Source organism: Thermobia domestica, chromosome 2 (genome assembly GCF_964235325.1).
Source record: "Thermobia domestica chromosome 2, izTheDome1.hap1.1, whole genome shotgun sequence".
NCBI lineage: Eukaryota > Metazoa > Arthropoda > Insecta > Zygentoma > Lepismatidae > Thermobia > Thermobia domestica.
The window spans coordinates 99,550,505-99,576,083 of NC_137455.1; the positions used below are offsets into that span (position 1 = coordinate 99,550,505).

The 25,579-nt window shown below is 33.3% G+C and overlaps 1 protein-coding gene across 1 annotated transcript in view; it reads right to left on the minus strand.

The window, feature by feature from the left end:
- The window catches only part of LOC145674340 (uncharacterized), a 321,553-nt gene that overhangs the window by 40,283 nt on the left and 255,691 nt on the right, over positions 1-25,579 (minus strand). Inside the window, exon 3 of the mRNA XM_081744274.1 lies at positions 23,680-23,891. Within this exon, the coding sequence (XP_081600400.1) occupies positions 23,680-23,891 (212 nt within the window). The remainder of the gene's footprint in view (positions 1-23,679; positions 23,892-25,579) is intronic.

Sequence of the window (25,579 nt, forward strand, 5' to 3'; positions counted from 1 at the left end):
GTAGAGCATTCACCCCTGGTGGGGTCCCTGGTTCGACCCCAGCTCGCGCCAAGTGGACTTTATGGTGGGCGAAGACTCTTCATGGATTTTCGCGGGGTTCTCCTATTTCCTTCCACTTTCTTCATTCCACCGTTTCATTCATTTCTCATCATTACTGTCTTCTTTAGCCTAGCCGACATAAGCTTGGGACGTAAAACTGAAATATTTCATTTCATTTCATTAGATAAACATTTCCCCCTCAGCTTCTAGTGACAATATTTATATTTTTATCAATGTGATTACCCTCAAGAGCCACTATTGAATTTTACTACCATATTTATGCCTTTTAATTTAAAGAAAACAGATGAGAAATGCACAGGAGTAAAGAATTCATGGAATAAAAGTAGAGGAAAGGTGAAACACTGAGGAAACACATGGACAGAATGTTGTCCACTATGAGACCAATGCCTAGCCAATCAAACCAATAGACCACTTGTAAAAGAGGGAAGCGAGCAGACGTGCCCTCCACGAAGGATCTCATATAACAAAAAATAAGAAAGAGATAATCTTCCTTTTCGATACCTACCTAATGTTTTAGAGAAGAAATAAAGAGCAAACAAGAAGTGAAATCAATGTTAGAATGGAGGAGATTGTACTTCGAGAGACCTTTAAAATCAAAGGAAAAGATTTATATTTATATTTTTTTTTCAAAAGAAGTGAAATGTACAAACAAAAATATTCAACTAAGAAAAATCGAGAAGAAATAACTTTAACAATGTAGCTACGAAAAAGGTTAGAGAAAATTATTTGGGTAAAACGAAAAAACAATGAATCAGTGCTGGAAAAGTAGGAAACATTGACAGGAAATTGTTGTTTAAGAGATGGGGTAAAAGAAAAAAATAGGGAAATTAAAAAAAAAATACAATTAATGCGTGGCAGTAATAAGGATAATTCTTACGTAAAGGCGAAGAGAAGAAATAGAGATGTTACGTAAGTGCCTACAACGTAAAAAGAAGAAAAAGAGTCAGTTAAAATTTTTGACTGGACTAAATGAATGACCGGCCAATGAAACGTTAAAAAGAAATATATAATTTAATCGCTCGATTTCCGTTTGTAAATTGTGTAACTTCAGGGTTAGCTCCCGTGCTTTGATGAGGACACAGAACTATCGATCTTAACTTAGCATCCTATGGCGATTCGGGAGCTACTTAAATCAAGAGTTAGCGATTTCCAGTGTTAAAATAACATTGATGGAAGTCAGCGTGTGAACACGTTTAAACACAGCTAAAAAGTCATCGCCTCGGTTCACACGCCATGTAGCTCTAAGGTGTTTATGATTGAAATTTAACAAGCATGAATATTAAAATAAATTACAACCATGATCAGTGATTTCAATAACGGCCCCGCAGACCCCTCGACATTGGGGACACTCAAATTATAATTCGATTCGCATAGGGCTTGTTTTTAGTTCTGCATGGAACCTACAGCTAGTTTCGCCGCCAGTGACCATGATAGGCATTGCATGACAATCAGAAATGAAATTTCCGAGATAAATGCCCCACGGTTATGCCCATAAGGCTAAGATAGACGGATGATTAAGGTAAGTGAATGATGATGGAAGAATTGGTGGGATGAGATATGGGAGGAAACGGGAGTGCCCCGAGAAAATCCATGGACACAATGTTGTTCACCGGGGATCGAACTTACTTGGCCGGGGATTGAACCAGCGACCCACGTACCAGAGGTAAGCGCAATATCACTGAGCCACCATTTTTTCTTTTATGACAATTAAATCTATTGCAAAACGAAAGGATAGGGGACAAGACAATTTGCACGGGCTAACTTAAGTTCACTTTACATTCATAGACATAGAGATACCTACACACAACTGAAAGTGTTAGGGGGTTTAAGATGGTTGCACGGGGCTGATTCCCTCTGGCCACTACTATTTGCGACCTGATGAAAATTGAAAAAGAAATTCAACACTTAGAAATCAAATGCATATATTGGTAAAGTATGTGAGCGTATCTGAATGCGGCAACGATCAAATTTTTCGAACATTCGTCAACGGTGGGAAGAAAAAAAAAAGTCATAAAAAATTGAGTCACCGAAACCTACACTCGTTTCCTTTGGCTCTTGTGTGATTCTCTTGACTCCGAGAAAGGAAATCACTACGCGCTCATCGATCGATTTACTCTTTTTCTTTCTTTTTTTTTTATTTACGAAAGAAGAAACTTTTTCTTTCTCTTCTCTTTCTCTTTGAAAAAACGTATTGTTTTACTTCTACAACTACTGACCCTTTTCCTCTTTTGTTTTTACGACATTCTTTTGTTTTATGTTTCGTATTTTTAACACAATGCGGAAGCACCGGTCTTCCTTATTTCTAGAATTCACCAATTGCTTTGAACACCAAGCAGATGGGGACCTCTCCCGATGAATTCCTTTCTCTCTCTCTATTGTCTTAGTTTATCGGAAATTGCAGTTATTTTTATTTCTTCTTGCGTTCTTTTTATATAGTGTCTTACACAAGAGTTACTGAAGCAGATAACGAGAGAAGGAAAACATATTTTAGACCAATAGCCTGTCGTTTTCAGATGTCTTATATATTTCGTTGGCAACCATTTTATCTCAAGAAATTATTTTAATATTATCGACCAAGCGCTTAGATACTAAATTAGGTGTAAATGAAAATATTAGGGTCTAATATTATGAATCAATTACGCAGTTAGTTGCGAATCCTGCTTAGGGAACCTGGTATGTTGCTTAATTTTATCGGAGTGATTTTATACTAATCTTCTGTGTTTCTTTCAGAAAAAAAAAAAAAATCTTCCGAGGCAGGTTTCTTCCAGACACGTTTTTGGGGGCACTTCCACCCGGAGCTCTGAGAGTGCCTCCCCGGATGAGACCAAAAGAATATAATAATAAATAAAATATACCAGCAGTGCGCCCCCGGAATACTATGTGTGCCCCCCTCGGAACATTTTTTCTGAAAGTAAGACTGTTCCAGGGGACACACTTAATATTTGGTGGGGCACATATTTTCACACAGCAGTATCTTATTTATTATTATATTATAGGAGTATAATTTTGGTCTCTTCCGGGGGCACTTTCAGAGCTTCTGGGGGGCAGTGCCCCTAAAAGCATGTCTGGAAGAAACACAGCTAGTCTGTACATCATTAATAATTACTGACGATAAAACACAGCTAATCCAGAGTAATAATAATCACAGTAAATATTACTTTGTTAAAGTTTATCATTACTGTGTCTGTTTGAAGACTGGAAACATTAATATTGCTTGACTTGTTTTTACAAAGGTAATGTCTATTGACCTAAATGGATTTAATTGCAATGCATACATATATAACAGGTATATAATTCATTAACGTAGGTATGTATTTAATGAGATTCATAACTGTCACAAATAACATTAAAGTAAGTACTAACTCAATAAAGCATAGCAATTCTATCATCAATCAACACCTACATGAATTTGTTTGTTTATTGAAGGTAATTTGCGAAACTATTGGTTAACTGTTTAGCCATTGAAACGCACATTTTTCTTCAGATTTTTATAGGCTATCTGTAACAATCCTCAGAGTTCAGAGAGATATAAATACCTTAAAAAATGGAATAAAGCGTGTGGAAAACAAATTATTAAGTATTGGAAATTGTTTCAATTTTTTCCAATATGTTGTCTTGGCAGTAGACTCTAGCATACAAACCATTTATGCGATTAATAACGATTAATAACGTTAATAACGTTAATAACGATTAATAACGTTAAAATTGATCAATAAAGATCAATTGAGTGTTTGCTTTATTTTAACCGTTTAAAATACGACCTTATCTTACTTCTTATAAAAATACATGTTTGAGGGAGTAAAATAAGAAAAGTGCTGTCAACAATTTATTGACAGAGTACCAGATGCTCTCTACTGAACATTTTGTTATAAGAATGAAAAATAAATTTACACTTTAAACTAATTGCACGTCCATTGAATGTATACAGAGACTGAAAAGGTTAAGAATTAGTATTGAATATTGCTACTGTATTGCTATGTGATCGGAATCCATGTCTTACATATTAATAATATAATTTTAGTCAGGAGTAAAAGTGGATATGAAAAGATAGGGGAACGTATGACGTCACGCCGCGCCGTCCCTTGTGCCTATCTTTGTCCATTGTAATTGTTTAGGAAGCGAGGGACGCCATATATATTTTTTGGAAGTGGGGTAACGGCGTCCTCTCGCGATCTCCCTCACTTTTACCCCTAATTGAGTGAAGGAAAGCGTAGGTTACCAATCAGTCATTCTACTCGCATTTCTCCTAGGCAGTCTGTCGATAACTATGAACCTACCACTTCGCATTTTGGTCCACGAACCAAAATGACATGAAAACAATAGTGGAAGAAAGTATTGTCCTAATATCTAACTACAGCGTTTATTCAAATCTAATAAACTGTATCTGAATCCAAATAACTACGTTAAAAAAAAACACATTAAGAAAGTATGTAATCCGGATGTTACAGGTAGTGGTGTACGCAAAATTTCATCAAGGAAGGTTGCAGCACTCAATATTATATCCTTTTTTTTCCCTATAATATCTTGCTCAAAGGGGGTTTAAACCCCAAACAACCAAAGGCAGATCTAGAAAGTAAAAACTGGGGGGCAACGAGAACGCAGACTCATAAGTATATCATGAGTTTATTATAAACTTCAAAAATATATAAATAATAGCTTAAATTTTTTCACTAAAAAAAAAAACTGAGGGGGTTCTAGACCTCCCGGCCCCGAGCTAGACCCGCCTCTGCTAACTCCCTTACTACAACACAACTTATTTCAGAAATTTTGGTTGCCTTTAGTGCTGTGCAAAGGCGGAATGGTGAGACATGGGTTTCCTCGAGTAGCTCTAACGAGCATAACTGATCATTTGCCACCTGGGAGAGTCAACATTAGGCAACACACTCTGTTGAGTAGGGCGCAGCGGAAAGATAAATCTATCCTTGTTCTACTATTTCACGACAAGAGGATTTACGCAATGTCAAGAACAAGTTAGAACGGAAACCTTCGTAGCTTCTTGTTGCGTGTGCGTTTACAAACTGAAAATAAATCAATAAAATCTATGCGATCCACTGTCTGATTTATTGGCAGAAATTACGTTTATGTTTTTGTTCTTAGAAACATTTACCACGTGCATAATATTCTTAACACTCAATATATTTTTAAGGCTAGTAGAGATAAATCATACCTAATTAATTGTATTTATTCGTATGTGTAGGAGAAACTTCGACTGTAAAGTTGTACTATCACCTTCATACTTTCTTAATTCCAGAATGTTAGAATGAAAATGACAATTTAGACTCTTTATTTTTAATTAGTATAACTTGAATAAAAGTATGTCATCTTTAATTACAAAATCCTTTAATCGTCGATTTCATTTCGAACTTTTGACGCAAGGAATTATGTAAGAGAACATCGACTTTTTTGGGGCAACTATACTAAATTAAAGGAAAAGTTCAAACATGGATGGAGAAATGCTTCCTTTTGGACACCATAGAGTTTGAAACACCTATTAAAATATAGAAACGAGTTGATGGAGTACCTGTGATCATTTTCTTATGCTTTGATCAATTGTTATTAAATGTGAATTTTCTTACTCACTTCAACATTAATCATGCATTAAATCTCCTTATTACTGTATGTTCAACATATTGTATGTATGTAAAGAATATCAAATAAGTGTTTAGCGTACTGATACTTAGGATTGATAGCACTTTAACATTAAAATATGTTAAAAATCCCTCCTGGTTACATGGTTAACGTACGTTCATTCGTCGCGCAGATCCGGAATCAATTTTTGGTGGTAGCAACTGTGGATCCTGTCTATGTTAAGCGGTAGGTTAATTTCTATCTAGGTAATATAGCTTCCCATACTGAAAGGGACGCTAACTAACGCCTAACAAATTATAACTTGTTAATTCTCAGTACTAGTTGCTGTGAAAAGGAACCAAGTCTGGCCGAGACATCAATAAAACTACAGACGTAACTGTTAAATATTTTGAATGGCACTGATGAAGGAATTGAGGATAGTTTTTACAACCTATATCTATTATGAAATAGAACCCTACAACAAAATTAACACTTCCCGAATAATATTGTCTTAACTTAAAATAGGTTTTAAATTATCAATTTTAACGTGTAATAACTGTAATCTGTATGTAGTTAAGAAAGGTTTCGTATACAACAATTTTCATATACAGTATATAAAAATTGATGTACATGTGTGTGTTCTACCATAAGTATGGAACACGTGGAACAATTTTAAGCAAACTTGGTACACATGTTACAGTCTGGAAAAGGGTACTATTGGGGCAAGACTCCCTAGCACACCTAGGGGAGAAGGAAAGGGGAGACATAAAAATGGTATGTTTGTTTATCACAATGTTTGTCCACCATAAAGTTCACATGGCATGAGCTAGGATAGAATCAGGGATCCCACAAGTCAGGGGTAAGCGCTCTACCAGTAAGTCACTGTGGCCCCATGATACCACAGGAATATAGATACATCAAACTTTTTGAAGATATATTCGTTATTCATTAGGGAAGTGTTCCTATCTTCTTTCTCAAAAATCATAATACAGAAAATACTATATTTATCAAAATTTAATTTTCGAAATGGCGAATTTAAAAAACGAAAAAAATGGGATAGTGTTTTAACACCTAAGTATGATTGTATTCTCTTTCTTACAATTTGGCCTCTTTTCTGACATTCGTACGGCAATATATAAGATAATTTTGTGAATAGCCAGCAGAAAAAAAATAACTCTTGTCTCAAATAGTAACGAACTGTTCCAGAAACGGATGATCCTGTTCTATTCTTACAAATTCGTTTGTTTATCTCTTAACTTTTTCTTTTACTGTTTTAGACTTTCAGAAGAGAGACTATTACTTCTTTGGCTTGCTTTCTTCTTAGTTTTTTGGCCTCTTCCTGAATTCTAAAAGCTGAACGAGAACATCTGTTACACATCTTGGTTCTCCGCTCCACCCTTCTCTTTCTTTCTCTCTGTACGATTTTTCTTTTATTTTTTCTGCTATTCCTGTCATTTGTTTGTAACCGCACAGTTTCTCCCTTTCATTTTTCTTTTTATTATTTAGGTCTTTGCGGTTGCACCCTTCTCTTTGCGCTGAGGTTTGATTTCTCTCCATGATAGGAAGAGATAGCAAAGGAAAAAAAGAAAGGCAAGAAAAGTAGCGGGATTTAAGATATAGATAGTGAGAAATAAAATAAAAGTATTAAAAAGTGAGAAAAAGATGAGATACAGTGAGAGACAACGAAAGAGACATGAATAAAAGTGGGAAAATAAGAGAAAGAAATTTAGAAAATAGACATAAAATACAAGAGAAAAGTACGTTTATTAGTTTATATGAAGTGTTATTTATTTATTTATTTATTTATTTAACACAAAGCTTACACGAGACTAGATCTAGAGCATAGTTTAATGTTAAGTTGATCTAAACCAGTGTAACCCCCACTGGGAATCAAACCCAATATTACAAATCAAAGAAAGAACTAAAAGAAATAGAGCAAAGGGGGGATACTAGGATTAGGGATAAGGAATTAGGTTTCTGGGCTTTCCACATCTATTGTCATGTTAGGCCCGACATGTGTGAGGAAAGACGTCCCTCAGCGATCACACTATCCTAAGAAAGGGAAGTAAGAATGGATTGGGGGAAGGAAGGAAGCGACCTAGGACTGTATGTTAGGTACTATCTCGCCATTTGGTAAATTCAGGAAAACGCCACTCAGGATGTCTGTCCGTAAAAGGCTTTTACAATTTTTCGACCGAGTGTCACTACCAGGATCGCTCCCACCAAAGACAAGAACGTTAGCGAGGATTCTACTAGTATAAGCTACTGTGGTAGATGTCTCTTATGAAATTGTCCCGATTAGTTTATTAGGACGCATAAAAAGTCATATTATTTATATTGTTGGCCAAGAAATGTTTTAGTGTTAGCCCACGAAACGTTTTTCTCGTATCGTCTCGTGAATGCTGTATGTATCGATTCTCGAAACTTTCTTTCTCAACTCGCCGCGATAATTAACAAAACTTTTCTCGTTTCGTTTTGTAAAGATACCTTGTACTGTATGTATACAAAATTTTGCTGTAATGTTTTTCTTAATTTCATTTAGAAGTAATCAGGAAAGATCCACGAAGAATGTGATATAAAAACATTTAAACCGTATTTTTATTAGTGTATATTGTGTATTGACTAGCGCACCAATAAACGTTGATAAATACATTTGTATTGTATTCGTACAACTACTTCATTAATTTATAGTTTTTATACTATGAAACATAACACTAGAATAGTGCTTAAGGTCTAAGACTTGAATAAACTAGTGTTGTCCGCGAGTGTGGTGATTTTTTTTTTGTCTCGTCTCGAGAAACGAGATGAAACTTGGCATGCTCCTCGTCACGTATATTGTCGTATTTTCGAGACGAGGCGAGACATTTTCGGTCTCATAAGCAATACTAGTTTTAGAAAGGTGTACTTACTCTGCGATTTAAGAGTGTAGTAATTAGGGATAGTGAAATATAACTATTATACATGACATTTTAAACAATATGTTAATTCTGACAATGATTGGCACAATAATTACCATAATAAATATTTGCTTACCAGTATATAAGGACATGAAAAAAACAACAAAAATTGTAATAGAATATAAGATAAAATAATGTAATTAAGAAGAGAAAGAGAGAGAGGGGAAACAACAAATGTAACAAGTCAAAGAAAAAGAAAAGTAGGAAATCAAAAACATTGAGAATAAGGAAAAAAGTTAGGAAAATTAAATAGAAATTTTAAAAAAGAGAATAAATTTAAAAATCTCAGAAGGAAAGAGAAGAAAAAATGAAAATAAAACAAAGAAAATAATGTACTACAAAAATCAGAAAGGAAATGGAATACGTAAAAGACTCAGATAAGAGAACAAAGAAATAGTAGAGGATATACACTGCAAAAACGAAGAGATGTAAAATGAGAATGAAAGTGACAAGAAAGGAAATAAGAAGAAGACTAAAATTTATCTTCTTTGACTTTTAGTTTTCTTTTCTTTTCTTTTTTCTTTTTTAAAAATATGTGTGCGTGCCTGTTGGAAACAATGTTTCCAGAACAATTGAATCTATCTTTAAGGCTTTCCAAGAAAGAATTATAGAAAATGAATATAACCCACATTTTAAAATTCTATAATTTAAGTTTTGATACAACATTTTTCTTATTGCTGATTTGAAATCAACGGAACGATAATTTTCTTTATTTCAAATTATTATAATTAACTCCTTAACTGCCACTATATCTGTTGATTGTTATCACCTGTGCGCCACGGACAAAAGTTCGCCAGTAATACTTCGTTTTCGCCTTTCTTTTAGCTCCATAAATGTATAATTTTCTTTGTGTATGGTTTGGGGACATTAAATTTTTTTTTACTTCTACGCTATATGTATGTAATCGCATACACACCTATAGAACGAACGCGACAAACGTGCAATATATTGTTTGTGTACGAAAAATCATACACGCGACGTTGCACGGGAGAGTCGTGTGTATGGAATTGTATACCCATGGCAGTCAGTGTGTTAGATATAAGCAAATTTATATTCCTGTTTCAATATCTAGTTACTACTGGTAGCATTTTTTTGTTATACAAAAGTTTTCAACGTTTATAATAAATGGTGCACAGAGGAATCAAGTACACTTTTGATCATTTTAAACATATTTAAAAGAGAAATAGTGCCTCAGTTTCAATCCTCATCAGTCTTTCTCCCCACCTTTCTAAAATAGAATCATTTCCTACAATGATTATCTTTCCTTTTAATCTGATAATCATTAACGAAACGAAGGACAGCTGCTGAAATTCTTAACTGAAACAAGAAAAGAGAGGTTTGCTACTGGCTATTTGAGCTGTTCGTGATAAGTAGGACTGCAGGTTATCAAATGAAATTGTACTTCATTAAATTAAATTGTAAATAATATTACATGTTATTTGTAAACTGAAAAAGAACGTAAACTGCGGCTGTACAGTCTGAAATGAAAGATTTGCACAATAATAATAATAATAATAATAATAATAATAATAATAATAATAATAATAATAATAATAATAATAATAATAATAATAATAATAATAATAATAATAACTTTATTTTAAGTGCTATGAACAGCTCATAAGCAAAAGTACAGCACTATGTTAAAATCATTATATAATCATTTTAAACAGGCCAGAAATTATATAATGTAAAATGACTAGTAGAGCAGGTTAAGGCCTTTGTCAGGAGATTAATATATTAAAATTATAAGTTTCAAACTGATATATAAAACAAAAAAATAAAAGAAAACAGTCAGTTTCATAATATACGATTAAAAGAACTATGCAAATTAAAGTCTCATTTAACTACCATTTAAAATGATGAAACAACCTTACTTAAAATTTGACCTTCACATGCAAAAATCTTTTTCACTTATTGCCATATTTTAACGTAAAAGACTGGTCATTTATTATTATTATTATTATTATTATTATTATTATTATTATTATTATTATTATTATTATTATTATTATTATTATTATTATTATTATTATTATTATTATTATTGAAAGACTATTATTAATAATAATAATATCATGAGTAGAATTCATGTCAATGTATACCTGCATGTGAAGCTTGGTGAAGATCTAATGAGTTTTATAAGTCGCGTACAATATTTGGTGAAAATCTAATGAGTTTTGTAGGTCGCGTATGATATTTGGTGAAGATCTAATGAGTTCTGTAGATCGCATACGATATTTGGTGAAGATCTAATGAATTCTGTAGATCGCGTACGATATTGCTATCCCTGCGAATGACTTCTTTTCTGTTTCTTTTTTTCTTTCTTTTTACCAAATGAAGGACTAAACTGAAAAAGCAGGGACCAAGAACCTTTGAGGTAATGGTTGCGCTCTTTTCTTTTACATGACGATAAACCTTCGAGATGATATCTTAAATTATGAGCAAAGTATACCCTATCTTATAATTACACACGAATAACATTAATATATATATATGTATACCTATGAACTCAATGAAAGTATAATTTATTCTGATTTTAAATGAAATTTAACTTACGCTTACTCTGCATATTAAAATTTCAACAATTTAAAAGGTAGCTTAAAACAAAGAAAACAGTCATGTTTCTTTAACGAAATAAAATCTACTTTTCTTTTCTCTCTCTCTCCCTCTCTCTCTCTGTCTCTCTCTCTCTGTCTCTACAGGCTAAAATTGGCTGGATGAACACATCAATCCAAACACTTTGAAATGCGAAGCTATTATTCTTTTAAATTCAACCACAAAACAAAAAAACCTTGACCAGCGGTGTTGACCTAATCGCATTGTATGTATTTTTAGATTACATACGCGAACAGCGTAGGCAGAAAATTGCTTGTAAACATGTATTTCGCCATTTTTATTCCTATTTTTATAATTGTTTCGCATTTTTACGACAGACGTGCACAAAATACTTTTTTTCTTTTTTCGTTTTCTTTTCTTTTTTGTTTTCTTATAGCTATTTTTTATTTCGTAGACAGTCACTAACACTTTTTTGTTCTCCTGCTAACTTTCTCTGCTCTGTTTTTAGCCTTACTTTTTATTTTTGTTTTGTTTCTCGAACTATATTTATATATACACCACACACACTCGTAAGCGTAATCTCGCCGATATACTGATAGCATGGTTATTTTTGGCCTTGTAGTGCGGCACCTGGCTTGAAATAAAAAATTGAACTACAAGCATTAAAACAGGGGAAAAGGGTGTTAAGAACAGAAATAAACATTACTTCTGACGAATCTCCCTCCCTCCCTCATTCTTTCTTTCGTACTCTCTCTCTGTTCCTTTCTTCATAAGCATACACACAACAAAGCAACCACACATGAGATATTCATACCGTTTGCACGTGAATTGCAACGTCATCGGGTTAATATGGCAGGAAACGAAAAGAGGAGTGGGGGTTACCTGTATGCAATCAATTGTGTCTTTATTTTCTTCTGTTTATTTTCGGTGGAATCTGCTGAATGTCTATCTATATAATACAGTTATTTTGCTATTTTAGATCACAGCTCCTTTCTTATATTACTTTTAGCTTGTCTCACCAAATTTCTCTTTTTCTTTGTGCCTAATCAAAATGACTGTGACAATAATAAGTAATTTTTTAATTGATAAGAACTATACTTTTATAAAATGCACTAAAAAAGAAAAATACTGTTTTTTTGAGTGGGGTAGAATGTAAAAATGGTACTAAGACAAAAGCATTGGGCACGAATTTATATTTAAATATCGTTTCTTAGCTCTTAACCTTAGAAGAGCGCCCATTGCTTTTAACCTTAGTCTCATTTCTTAATTTTACCCATTTCAGAGATAGTTTTCTCCCTTTTTTAGTGCACTTTGTAAAAGCATTGCTTTTTTAGAAAAAGTTTTGTTACGGTTATAAATTATTAACATTATTATTAATTTTTTTTTAAAAAAAAGTATTCTATAATGTATAATAAATATTTTTAAATGATAGAAACTATGCTTTTATAAAATGCACTAAAAAGGATAAACTTTTTTTCTTTTTGGGTGGGGTAATGTGTAGTAATGAAACTAAGATAAAAGCATTGGGCGCATTTTAACACTTAAACGTTTCCTACCTCTTAACCTTAGAAGAACGTCCAATGCTTTCAGCCTAAGTCTTATTTCTAAATTTTACTCACTCAAAAGATAGTTTTCTCTTTTTCTAGTGCATTTTATAAGCATTGTTTTTTAAAAAGTTTTTTTTTACAATTATTATAATATAGTTGTTTTGCTATTTTAAGTCACAGCTCCTTTCTTATGTTGCTTTTAGTTTGTCTCATCAAATTTCTTTCTTTTTTTTTTTGCGCCTACTCAAAATTACTAAGACAATAATAAGTATTTTTTTTAAAAAATGATAGAAATTATGCTTTTATAAAATGCACTAAAAAGAGGAAAACTTTTTTTTTTTTTGCTTGAAGGAATATGTAGTAATGTGACTAAGACAAAAGCATTGGGAGGGATTTAATATTTAAATGACATTTTTAGGTCTTAGTCTTAGAAAACACGGCCAATGCTTTTTGCTCTAGTTTCATTTTTTAAATTTACCCACCCGAAAGATTTTCCCCTTTTTTTGTGCATTAAAAAAAATAAAATCATTGTTTTTTTAAAAAAAAATCTTTACGGTTATTATTATTAATATTATTATTTAATATTTTCAAAAACTCTTTATTCAATGTCCTTCCATCAATTGAAGTAACACCTAAGATCTGAAACTGCACTAAACTTCACACCATCTAATGAAGTAAAATGATCTCATTATTGATCTCAAATATAAGATGCTTCCAGCAGTTCTTATACAGGATGTTCGAAAACAACACCGACAACGTTTTGGAGGTGATTCCTGACACCAAAATAAGACGAAAAGTATAGATCAACCGGGGTGCACAAATGCTTCCTTTTGGAGTTATAGGCTGCCGAAAACATGAAAAAATGAACTTTAAAGGTCCATAGCTTCAAAACTATGGGTCCTACCGTGGTCGGGTCAAGACTTCACTTAGGAACTAATATGTGCACTGTCCAAAAATATATGTTTCATTATCCCAAGGTACTCACGCAACAATTTTCATAAAAGGAGTTTCTACGAGCATTCACTTTGGAGTACTCACGAACTACCTTCATAAAAATTGTTGCGGAATTACCGCAGGATTCTGAAACTAGGATATTTGGATATGGCACATATCTTATCTTGGTGTCACCTCCCAAACGTTGTCGGTGTTGTTTTGAAACACCCTGTATAAAAATCCTCTGATTCAGTAGACATTTTCTAGTAGCTACTGTCAACCGTCGCAGTGATTAGTTTCAGTAAAATATCAATTTAAAATGTATGGTCTTTGAAATTTTGTTAATAAATAAGTAAAAACAAAAGCACGGAACAATATAATTAATTTAAATTTAGTATAAGGAAACTCATATTTGCCATATTCTTTCAGCATATTGGCTTTGAGCTCTGTACATAAAGCCAGAGATTCTACGGTACAGGATATACACCCTTGTATTGCCGCTCCGAAATTATACGAGACCATTCTGGCCAAGGTAAGACATTTTGAATTGTTCCTTCATGCTAATGACGTGTAATTTGTGTTTTTCTATTCGACATATTTGTTCACGATAATATGTTCTTGAAGTTAAGAAATATATCTAGAATTTCTGATGACAGAAGTAAATGACTTGTTAACACATGCATGTTATTGGGAAATAAGTCATAGGACTTCACGAAGTTATGAATTGATGATTATGTCATCTTCTGTTGATCGGGTGATCATGCAATCCAAAATAATGAAAATGGTAGACACTGCCTCTTAGATTACGTTCAGGTCGACTAGGACCAAAGGCGCAGTATTTAAGAGTTGAAAATAGTTAACTTTAAGAAGACTCCATTTTAAGGTTAAAACAACAACAATAACAGGTCACCTTCAAATGAATCTTACACGTAATACAGCTGTCAATTCTCCTTACCAGCTGGCTATTTTGGTCATGCTGTCAGGAAGTAAGTAGTTTTTGGAAACAGGGCTTTACAATTTATTAACAATTGCTGAATGGATTCAAGATTTATTAAATAGCATTTGAGGGTTTACTATCACGTAATCTTTATAAACAAATTTCAAATAGAGTGTTTCACGAAACATCTATTCTATCGATGGAAGATAGTCCCTGACAGACTACGGGAAAAATAAATAAATGGAGCGTTTGTAAGCGTCTTTGGATCAGTTAGTCATTTGATTTGAACTACATAGAACGCGTTTGGGCTTGCATGATTGTACAGTAAGACATCATTAAAATCCCGCTACTTATGAAGAAGCATTAGGGTATTTGCGTATGTGTAGAAATAACTGGATTAGCAACTCATAGATCAAAGTAGCAAGACCTTTATTCCATTCCGAGCGAGTTAAGAGTTTGAACTAGTGTTGATTTCAAATGATAGCCCTAGGGAAAATTCCCCCTGAGCCACGAAATCATGTCCCCGGGATATATCCAGGTGCGTCATTTCAGACCGCTTCAGGGGAGCAAGAGCACCATCGACATAATATTTTTACGTTTTGTGCTAGCATATTAGTAGACAATCGATTAAAGTATATGTATTCCTCAAACTCTTGGGGAGGGGGCAAATGCGCCATTCTGCCCATCCTAAATGACGCCAATGGAAATATCTACGATTGTGGTCACAGTTACCAGTAGTTTTCACAATTCTACTTCCATCCTCAAGTCCAGCGGTTCTCAACTATTGTGTCGTGACCATTTGCATGTCACGAAGTTCCCTAGGATGTGCCGTGAAATTTTAGAATTTAAAAATCATGAAGAATTTAATATTAATTAGTTAAAATCAATTTTGAGACAGATTGTATCAGTCAACGCCTCCAGCAGCAGCAACAATTCACAGTACTACATTGAGTCATTACATTATAAAAGTTTATAGGGTTACACTATTTATTATTACCATTATTATTATTATTATTATTATTATTATTATTATTATTATTATTATTATTATTATTATTATTATTATTATTATTATTAAAAATATCAAACAATTGCGTCGTGATGTCCTTGACTTTCAGCAAAGTGTGTCGTCAGGCAAAAAGGTTGAAAACCACTGCGCTAGTTCCTCTCGGGAGCAAATCTGAAATCATTACTGTGTTAAAAAAAAAGCGAGCAGAATAACAATTAAGATTAAATATACATAATTTTCATTCATGTGAAGTAAATAATGCAAAATCAAACTAAATTAGCTGAACATCAGTGTTATATGTGTGAATTATATGTGTTTTCTATGTGTAAGTTCATTTCGACATGATCATCAATCAAGAGGTTTCAGAAAACTGTTAATTTTCCTGAAATAAATGATATCGTAAACTTTAACGACCTCAGAGGCTTAACAAATTACCTTTGTGGTTGGTATATCATTAAAAAATGTGTGTTTCTTCATCATATATTCTTGAATGGTTTTTAATATTCAAATTTTCTTATGAATATTTGCTATTAATCTCGTGTTTACTTCTCAGAAAGTTAAAAGTTTGGTGTTCTCTGATTGATGGTTTTTGCGTTTCCTTTCTGGCGTCATCAGAAATTTGAACTGTCAATTGTAGGATTTTACAAACATTACATATTATCCCTCATTTGTAATGCCTTGATAGTCTTCTATTGACTTTATAAATTGCTGATAGTTAATAATGACTTTATAGAAGAACAAGCCGTTTTCTACAGAAGAACAAGCCATTTTCTTTTGTTTCCCCTCTGATAGATCAATGGTTGCTGTTTTAATTGACAGTGTGAGCGCAAACACAATATAAAGCTTGTTGAACAAAAGACGAACAATGGAAAAGCGTTATGGACTCAGCTGCCTAGGCGGCGCTGTCTGTCTTATGCTTGTCAGTTTCTACTTTTTCACAGTAGATGCCGCTCCGAAAGACAACTGAGTAAACATTTCGCAAACGCGCCGAAAAGGAAGACAAAAAGGAGATTGAGGAGAAATGACAATAGCAGAAAGAAAGAAGAATAGATTGCATTTGTCTACCAAGTTAATAGTTTTTCGAGTAACTGTTGTTTTTTATCTTCTTTATTTTTAAGATTAAATTTCAAAATGATGATGTTAAAACATTTAAAGGCAAAGCGAATCCAGAGGTAATTCTGATATTGACTTTTATAGCAGGTTACAAATTTCAGAACGTCATGTCTTACAACTTGTATATCCAGTGGCATCATTCAAATTATTAGTCAAACCAGTTTTGTGATTAGTAAAGTAAGATTAGTATTACTTTTTAAAATATTATTACTGCATGACAGAGGCCTACGCAGAGGATGGATCCCGGGAGTCTGAATCCTCATTCCAAAATCCCAACTTTTCTTTTAATTTAGTCTAATTTTAGGGATGAATTATCCTCATATTGAATTTGAACACACTGGAAGTAAATTCCTGCCATATCCTTATATTACTTTGTTTTATTCGTATTATTTATGTTGCAGTATTTTTTATTACTATTGTGTATTAATATTGTTAATATTTGCTCCAATCATACTAGTAGCAACTGTAACACTGTGTTGCCTGTTTCCAAACAAACAACATAGTGCAAGCTCAAAACTATCCAATATTTTGATTATATACAAAGATTTTAGCTAACTAATAATTAATTGAGTTCTGTAGATAGCGTTATATATATATATATATATATATATATATATATATATATATATATATATATATATATATATATATATATATATATATATAGCGTATATTTTTTTACAGTCTACTGAAGTAAAAATTCTCAAACAGAATCGTTGAGTACTTAGCGCAGGATAGAATTCCATTACGGCATCCGGCATCCTAATGCAACTGCAATCGTTCATAATTATAGTGATTTTTTGTTTATTTCTAATCTCTCTATGCAATACATTTTAGTTTCGATGGACTAGAATTCCCTTCTTCTCTCTCGCAATCCTGACTTTAATTTAAAATTCTATTTCTAAATCATCTCTATATTTCTGCAATTTAAATCGTATTAATGTGACAAACAAAGAATTATACATTCAGAAGATATATATATATATATATATATATATATATATATATATATATATATATATATATATATATATATATATATATATATATATATATATATATATATATATATATATATATATATATATAACACTTCATTCATGTAGTTATAATTTTGTCAATTTTTCTGCAAACTTTGCTTTTTTAAAATTCTTTTTTTCGTTGCTAAATAAACAAAAGGAAAAATATGAATTGAGAGTCTGAGTTCGTTATGTTGACTGAGAAAATAATTCTTTTTTCTCTCTTTTTTCTCATTTCTTTTTTCATTTTCTGTGTGAAGAAGAGAAAGTAATAAAAGAAAAAAGTACAGAAAAGAATAAAATAAAAGACAGAAAGTACAAACTAACTTTCTTAGTCAATATTCAAGTAGCCCCAGCATCCCACCCCCCCATAGAAAAGTCAGCTTGTTTCTCTCAAACAAGGAAAAAGAATCAAAACCCAGCTTAAGAAGAGAGAAAATGTCACAAAACTTTCTGCCTTGCATTAATTTATTTTTTCTTCCTCTATAACACCCTTCTAGTTTAAATTTGTTTTTATAATGATTTCGTGTCTCAGTTGGACAAATACAAGCACACGGAGTACATAAAAATCATATAAAAAGATTAAGCTAAGTAAAGTGTAAATTAGTGAATTTTATATATATATATATATATATATATATATATATATATATATATATATATATATATATATATATATATATATATATATATATACATATATATATATATACTTTCCCTCTCTTTGTCTTTCTTTCTTTTTAACACGCTCTTTGTCTCACATACTCTTTTATGTCTCTTACGCTCTTCATCGTTACTAATATGTAAAAGAACGTGTGTCTGTCTGGTATCATATTTTCTCATAGGAAGGAGTCATTTTGCGTCACCTAATTTTGGATCATAGTTAATCTCCACCAGACCTAATTGCGATGTAGTATTACTTTCGACACGTGAGGGGATTGGCGGAATGAAACCTTCTGAAGGTTTAAAAAGTGACATCTTAGAAGCCCCTGAAGTTAGACAATCCACACTACTCCGCTATATCGCAGGTTACACATTGTTCAGGTAGTGGTAATGGACACTTCTGCTAATTTAGTGGTCCTCAACCATTTTTAACCGAGACACGAAATCAGTCGACATAATTTACTGAACGTCCAGGACTTGTTTGATATTTTCATTATAAATAATAATAATAATAAATGTTATAATAGTAAAACCAATTTGTTTTCATAGTGACTCTATGTATCACTGAGCATTATTGCTACCGCTGGAGGTGTTGACTGGTACAGTTTGTCTCGATTTTAAATAATTATTATTAAATTCCTAATGATTTTTAAACTCTAAAATTTCGCGACACACCTTACGGAACTGCGTGATCGCGTGTGTCGCGTCACGTCGATTGAGAACCACTGTGCTAGTGTATTAAAAATATTAGTTTAATATGTATATTATTTAATGAAATTAAATGCTTTTTACTAATATTGAGCAGACTGTTCTAGATTGAAATAATTCGATTTTCCTTCATCTTTTTTTTGCTAACAGGGAATATTTTTACGAAAATAATTTCACAAATGAGTAGCTTTCCCTAGTGGGAAACAAAAATTTTCTTCATTGATTCTTAATGCAATGTTTTACTGTAATTGATTTTTAATGCAATGCTTTATTGTAAATACACACAGCACCTACAATATAGGTAAGTAACCGTCTCGCGACGTACTATCTTATGCTTTAAATTAACGTTTAATTCCACGTTTGTTGCATGCATATTTTGTTCTAAATAGCAATTACAGATTATTATTACTAACCTCATCAAAGTCTACTCTCTCAAGTCAAGTTTGATCAAGATCTGATAAGGTTTAATAGATCGCATGCCACATATGATATACTTGTGATTGAATATTTTTAAAAATGAACTCTATGACGCAAAGTACTTTGTAAGATTTTAAAAAATCTAACCGTAACATTACTCTTTGATTTTTTTTAAGAAAATAAGACTTTTGTGTAGCTTTTCCTTCCCCGGTATTTGCTCCCGTTCATTTTTACTCCCAAGCAATGAGTTAGCTAAGCAACTGATCAGCAATAATCAGTAAATCCTTCTTCTTTCCCCTAAAAGAGTTTATTGATTTTGCATCAACTAACTACGTGCGTATCTTCCATCAAGTTCAGTTTGTCTGTACTTGTTGGTATTAATGTTATTGATTGCAGACATACATTTCATGTATTTTGGTAAGTATTTGAATGTCGTAGATAACTATCTACCATTTACTTATAATACTTTTCAATCATCTACAGTCCCATATATCATTTCACGATGTAAATGAAGGACATAATTCTGAAGGAAGAAGTAAATGTGAAATTTTGACTTTTTTTTTTAATTTTGGAACTGCTCTTCGAATTCTTACTAGTTAATACCGCATTACTACACTCTTAAAAATTTCCTTGCTCAGAAATGAGAAAAATGCAAGTTCAAAACAAAATAAGTAATGTTTACTCATATTTGAGGAAAAATGTCTCATTACTTCCAAATGTGTTTTCATTTGTGAGCTCAAGGCAAATTTTCAGGCTCCCATTTATGAGATTTTCTCACTTCTTAAAAATGAGAATTAAATAGTGCGTGATTTGCAATATCATGGATGATTAAAAAATAACGGTAACAATCTTACCGAAATAATATTACTATGTTTTACTAGGGAGTAATATTGCTAGGGCTCAATTACTATTCAGGAAACGAAATAAAGGATTTCAGATGTAGCAGAGTGCGAATGGATATGAGTACGCAGTAGGTGATGCGGCTGAGGTAGCGTATGGATACATGTCATGTGACAGCGGCGAGGAGCAGCATACATATCAACATTCGAACGTAAGTTTGGGTGAATTGTAAACATATAACCATAGACTAAAAATTACTGTAGTACGTTCGTTGTGGTGTAGAACGCTGACCCCCCTCACACAGCTTATATAGGCTATAGCAGTCAGGTTGGCTCCTTTATGTATCAATGCTCAGTACTCAATTCACATAATAACGAGTGCAGCAATAACAAGTGAAAGCGGGTTAGAGCCCCGTAGGGCACGTTGTTTTCTATATTACAATAAAACGGGGAGGCATGACAATGTTTTACATCCTTCGCCATGTGTTATAAGGTGCAAAATAGCTTATGTACGGAAACAAAGAATACATAAGTCATCTGTGTAGTTAGAAACAGCGTTACAAAACAAAGTACGATTTATTATTATTGAATTGTAATACAAAGGTACTTTGTACTGATCACAGCATAGATTGGCAACTCCTTTTTTTCACCACCAGTAATCGTTTTAATGACACACGTTTGCAGGTTATTTGTGGCATAGTACTGTACGCATTTCCTCTTAATTTAACGTAGAGGCTGCGGTAGCTCAGTGGTAGAGCGTTCACCTGTGGTGCCATGAGGCCCTTGCTTTGATCCCAGGATTCTCAGCTTGCGGCAAGTGGGCTTTCTGGTGGATAAACACAGTGTGCATAGGTTTTCTCTGGGTTCTCCCATTTCTTCCCACTTTCTTCATTCCACTATCTTTATCATTCTCATCATCATCGTCTCCTTTAGCCTACCCAACACAACTGTGGGAAGTAAAACTCAAAGATTACATTTGTTTTTTAATTGAACGTCCCACGATTGTGCTCCAAGGCTAAGAGAGACAGTGATAGAGATGGATAATAATGGTATAATGAAAATGTGGACATACGTTTCTTGGCAGTTTTTGCAAGGGTTTGTGACATTGTTTCCAATCTGAATTGAATCCTTAGCAGTGGAGTTTCAGCACATTTATGAGGGGCAGAAACTGTCGCATGCCCCTGCCGTAATGAAGAAGGTGGAAGGTAGGGGTTGAGTCCTGGAACTCCGGACCTTCGCCGAAATCGCCACTTTTATGTAAATTTTATCTAATTTTAGGGGCAATTTTACATATTTTAATACAATTTGTCCTCGTATGAACTTGGAACCCCTCCGAAATAAATTCCTGTGTACGTTTCTTGTAGGAGGAAACTGGAGAATCCTGAAAAAGCCCACAAACACGGTGTTTTCTCATGTACGCAACTTTTTAATGGTAGAGAAGTAGGCATATTGGACTGCGATGACTCAGTGGTAGAACTAGCCTCCGATGCATGGGGTCCCTAGTTTGATTCCACCTCCGTCAAGTGGGCAGTGTGAGTAAACATCTTATGTGTGTTTTCTCGGAATTCCCTCACTTTCTTCATTACAGTATTTTCGCTCATTATCATCATAACGTCTCCCTGAGCTTTGTAGCATAATCGTGGGACGTTACACACCAGAAGAAATTGTTGCCGTTATTCTGAAGTAGACGGACAATTCTTGAATCTGAATTATCAAGAAGTTGGTATAATTTTGGAGGAAACGGGAGAATCTTGAGTAAACCACGTCGATGAAAAAGAGAAGTCTTCAGAAAGTGGACAGTGATAAAAAGGAAAATGTTCAACTGTCTAATGCAGTAGGAATAAGTAACGCATCTAAAGTACAAGTCGTCGTGGTATTCATGGAATTTTCTTGAGTTGAAGTGAAGATTTAAATGTGTTATGTTTTAAACGATATCTATAACTATAAATGTTTATTTAATATAAATTCTGGGCGTACTAATAGTTTGATTCTTTTGCATGTTTATATTTTGTTTATATCCTTTTACGTCTTCTCGTATTTGAGAACCCCGTTTCTGTGTATCATTTCTCGCTTTTGAGGAAGACATTTCTCAAATCTTTTTGAGAAATGTGTTTCTCAAAATTGGAGTTATACGTCTCTTTTCCTGAAATGTTACTTTCTCAATTTTAAGAAAAATACCTTTTTTCTCAAATTTGAGAAAGCATTTGCACCCTCAGAAATGAGACATAATTCCTCGCATTTGAGTCATAATTTCTCAAAATGATTTGAGAAAATGGAAATCTCACTTTTAAGAATGTATTACTCGGTGCACAGGTAAGAAACGGATGTTCTCAAATACGAGGATTTTTTTCTCGTATTTAAGAAACCATTTTTAACAGTGTAGTTAAAATAAAAAAAAAAGTCCTACCACAGAAAAGCTAAATTTACATTACCAATTGGGGAAATGCAGTCTTGAGTCCGTATAAATAAAATAACAAAAAATTGTCACGGAAGAGTGAAAACATCCTATGATGAAAAGATAATATTCTGAGAATTTTCTGAATGTCTTCGCGAAAGATACACGAAATTCGCAATGGGGAAAAGACACGGAAGGAAAACCTACGTAGTAAATAAAATATGAAAAGGTAGTAGAGACAGAAGTCTATTAAATAAAAGCTGAAAAGTATTTAAATTTTTATAAAAATCTTAAATACAATAACTAATTTCTAATATATGCTGAAATATACAGTATATATAAACAACACTTTTTACCAAAACTCAGGGAATTTTGTAGACGATCTATTCTAATTCACAATTAGTGTATTGAAAATACAGGATGTAAAGAAAATTTTGGCTTCAAACTTTGAAGGAAACAGAAGAAATGCTAAACATGGATTGACAAAAGTAACGTTTGTGAGATATCTTGTGAAAATTTTATAATTAAAATGAGTTCAAGTTCAGTTCATTGATTTAGCTTGAAATTCGAAATTTTCACAAATAAAATTCCGTACACCTCTTTTATTCTACTTGACATACATTTTTCTGAACATTCATTGTTTACTTTGTGAAATTGGACCCTGCATTCTCTGTACATCCTATATTTGCGATGTATGTCTTTATAAAGGTAGATTATTCTATCACATATACGAATGGTGAAGAACTAGGCACTTACTTACCTACGGGAATGATATTAGTGTAATGGGCTCACACCAGCTTTCACATTTAAAAACAAAAGCTGACAATAGGTAGAATCATATTGGTAGATTTGTGACATAAAGGGCAGGCGGGCGGATGGATACTTCTAAAACCACCACACATCCAGATAGGGGGACGAAATAAGTAATTAAAAAGCGATAACTGACCTGACTTACCTAGTGACGTATCATAAGCGTGAAGGTACTCAGAGGTCATGAACTGTGAGATTAACGAAGATTTTCCTACACCTGCGGCGCCCAACATCACAACCCGGAATGGGAGGCTACCTTGCCCACTTGTACTGGATTCCCTCGAACTGGCTAGCGAAGCATCTCCACTTGTTCTCGCTGAACCTGGATACGAGCTCACGCCTCCAAGATGTTCCGTACTATTAAAGGAACAAACAATACAAGATAAATAAAATGTAAAAGAATTGCTTCATCTTACTCTTATAGCTACAACTATCCTTCCAAATAGTTTGCACTATAGGAAAATATATACAGCAAACATACATACATCTATTAGCTGGTCGTCTATACAAATTGAAGTTTCTCTCTTAAATCAATAAGATAGACTTCAATGCAATTTTAATTAACGTTTCTTCTGTTAGAGGATACCATGACAATATGTAATCGAAATTGAAGGCACATTAGTAATTAGTAGTGAATAGTAAATAGTACAGTTAAACGAACATTTCTTTTTAAAACTAACAAAATTGAAAAGGACACCGAAACTGAAAACTGAAGATTGTATTAACATACATTTCTTTTTCATAATTTAAGACGGAAGATTATATACAGGGTGTTTCAAAACAAACACCGACAACGTTTGGGAGGTGATTCCTGGCACCAAGCTAAGACAAAAAGTATAGACTAACCTGGGTGCACAAATGCTTCCTTTCGGAGTTATAGGCTGCCGAAAACATGAAAAAATGAACTTTAAAAGTCCATAACTCCAAAACTATGGACCTACTAGAGTCGGATCAAGACTTCACTTAGGAACTAATATGTACGCTATCCAAATATGCATGTTTCAGAACCCTGAAGTACTCACGTAACAATTTTTATAGAGGGAGTTTGGCTACGGGCGTATAATTTGAAGTACTCACCAACTACCTCTATAAAAGTTGTCGCGGAGGATTCTGAAACTAGGATATTTGGATAGGACACATACTAGTTCCTAAGTGAAGTTTTGACCCGACAACATTAGGTTCCATAGTTTTGGAGCTATGGACCTTTAAATTTCATTTTTCATATTTTCGGGAGCCTATAACTCCTAAAGGAAACATTTGTGCAACCAGGTTGGTCTATACTTTATGTCTTAGCTTGGTGTCAGGAATCATCTCCCAAACGTTGTCGGTGTTGTTTTGAAACATCCTGTGTATATATGTCACTTTGAAAATCTAGTATTCTCATTTTAATGGAAAATACCTTTTTAAAAAGAATCCTTTTACATTTATTCGTGAATTGCCCCAACTCTTCTAATAACCAAAACCAAATTTCAAATAGAGTAGTACTTCTTTGTTTTAAAGTGCAGTATATCGTTTTATAAGTAAGATGTAAATAACGTAAATTATATAATTAGAAACTTGGCGATTTGTTGAATGACGTTCTTCAGCAACACTAATATTTTACTGATAGCTCTCCTCTAAACTAACCCTAAGTTTTCTTTCTTTTTAATTTTAATGAATAATTTAAATACAATGACGGATTAAAAATATAAAAAGTGAGTCAGGTAAAGTACAAAATAGTATTAAATAACTAATGTCCAAGGCAGAAAATTACATATGCCGCAGTAGTAATCGCATGACTTGGTCTCACTTTGGACTTTGACCCCGACCTTTGTGACGTCATAGGTCAAAGGTCAATGACCTTGGCCCGGGGTCAATGACCTAGGGGTACCTAGGACCACCCCCTCTAAATTTTGGCAGGGGTACCTTGGCCCACCCCCTAAATTTTGGCAGGGGTACATAGGACCACCCCCCTTAAATTTCGGAAATTGCCAAATTTAAAAATTGGGTGTGGTAGCCTAGGACCATAGTATGTACCTCTATCAGTATTGGGTGTCTATGTCGTT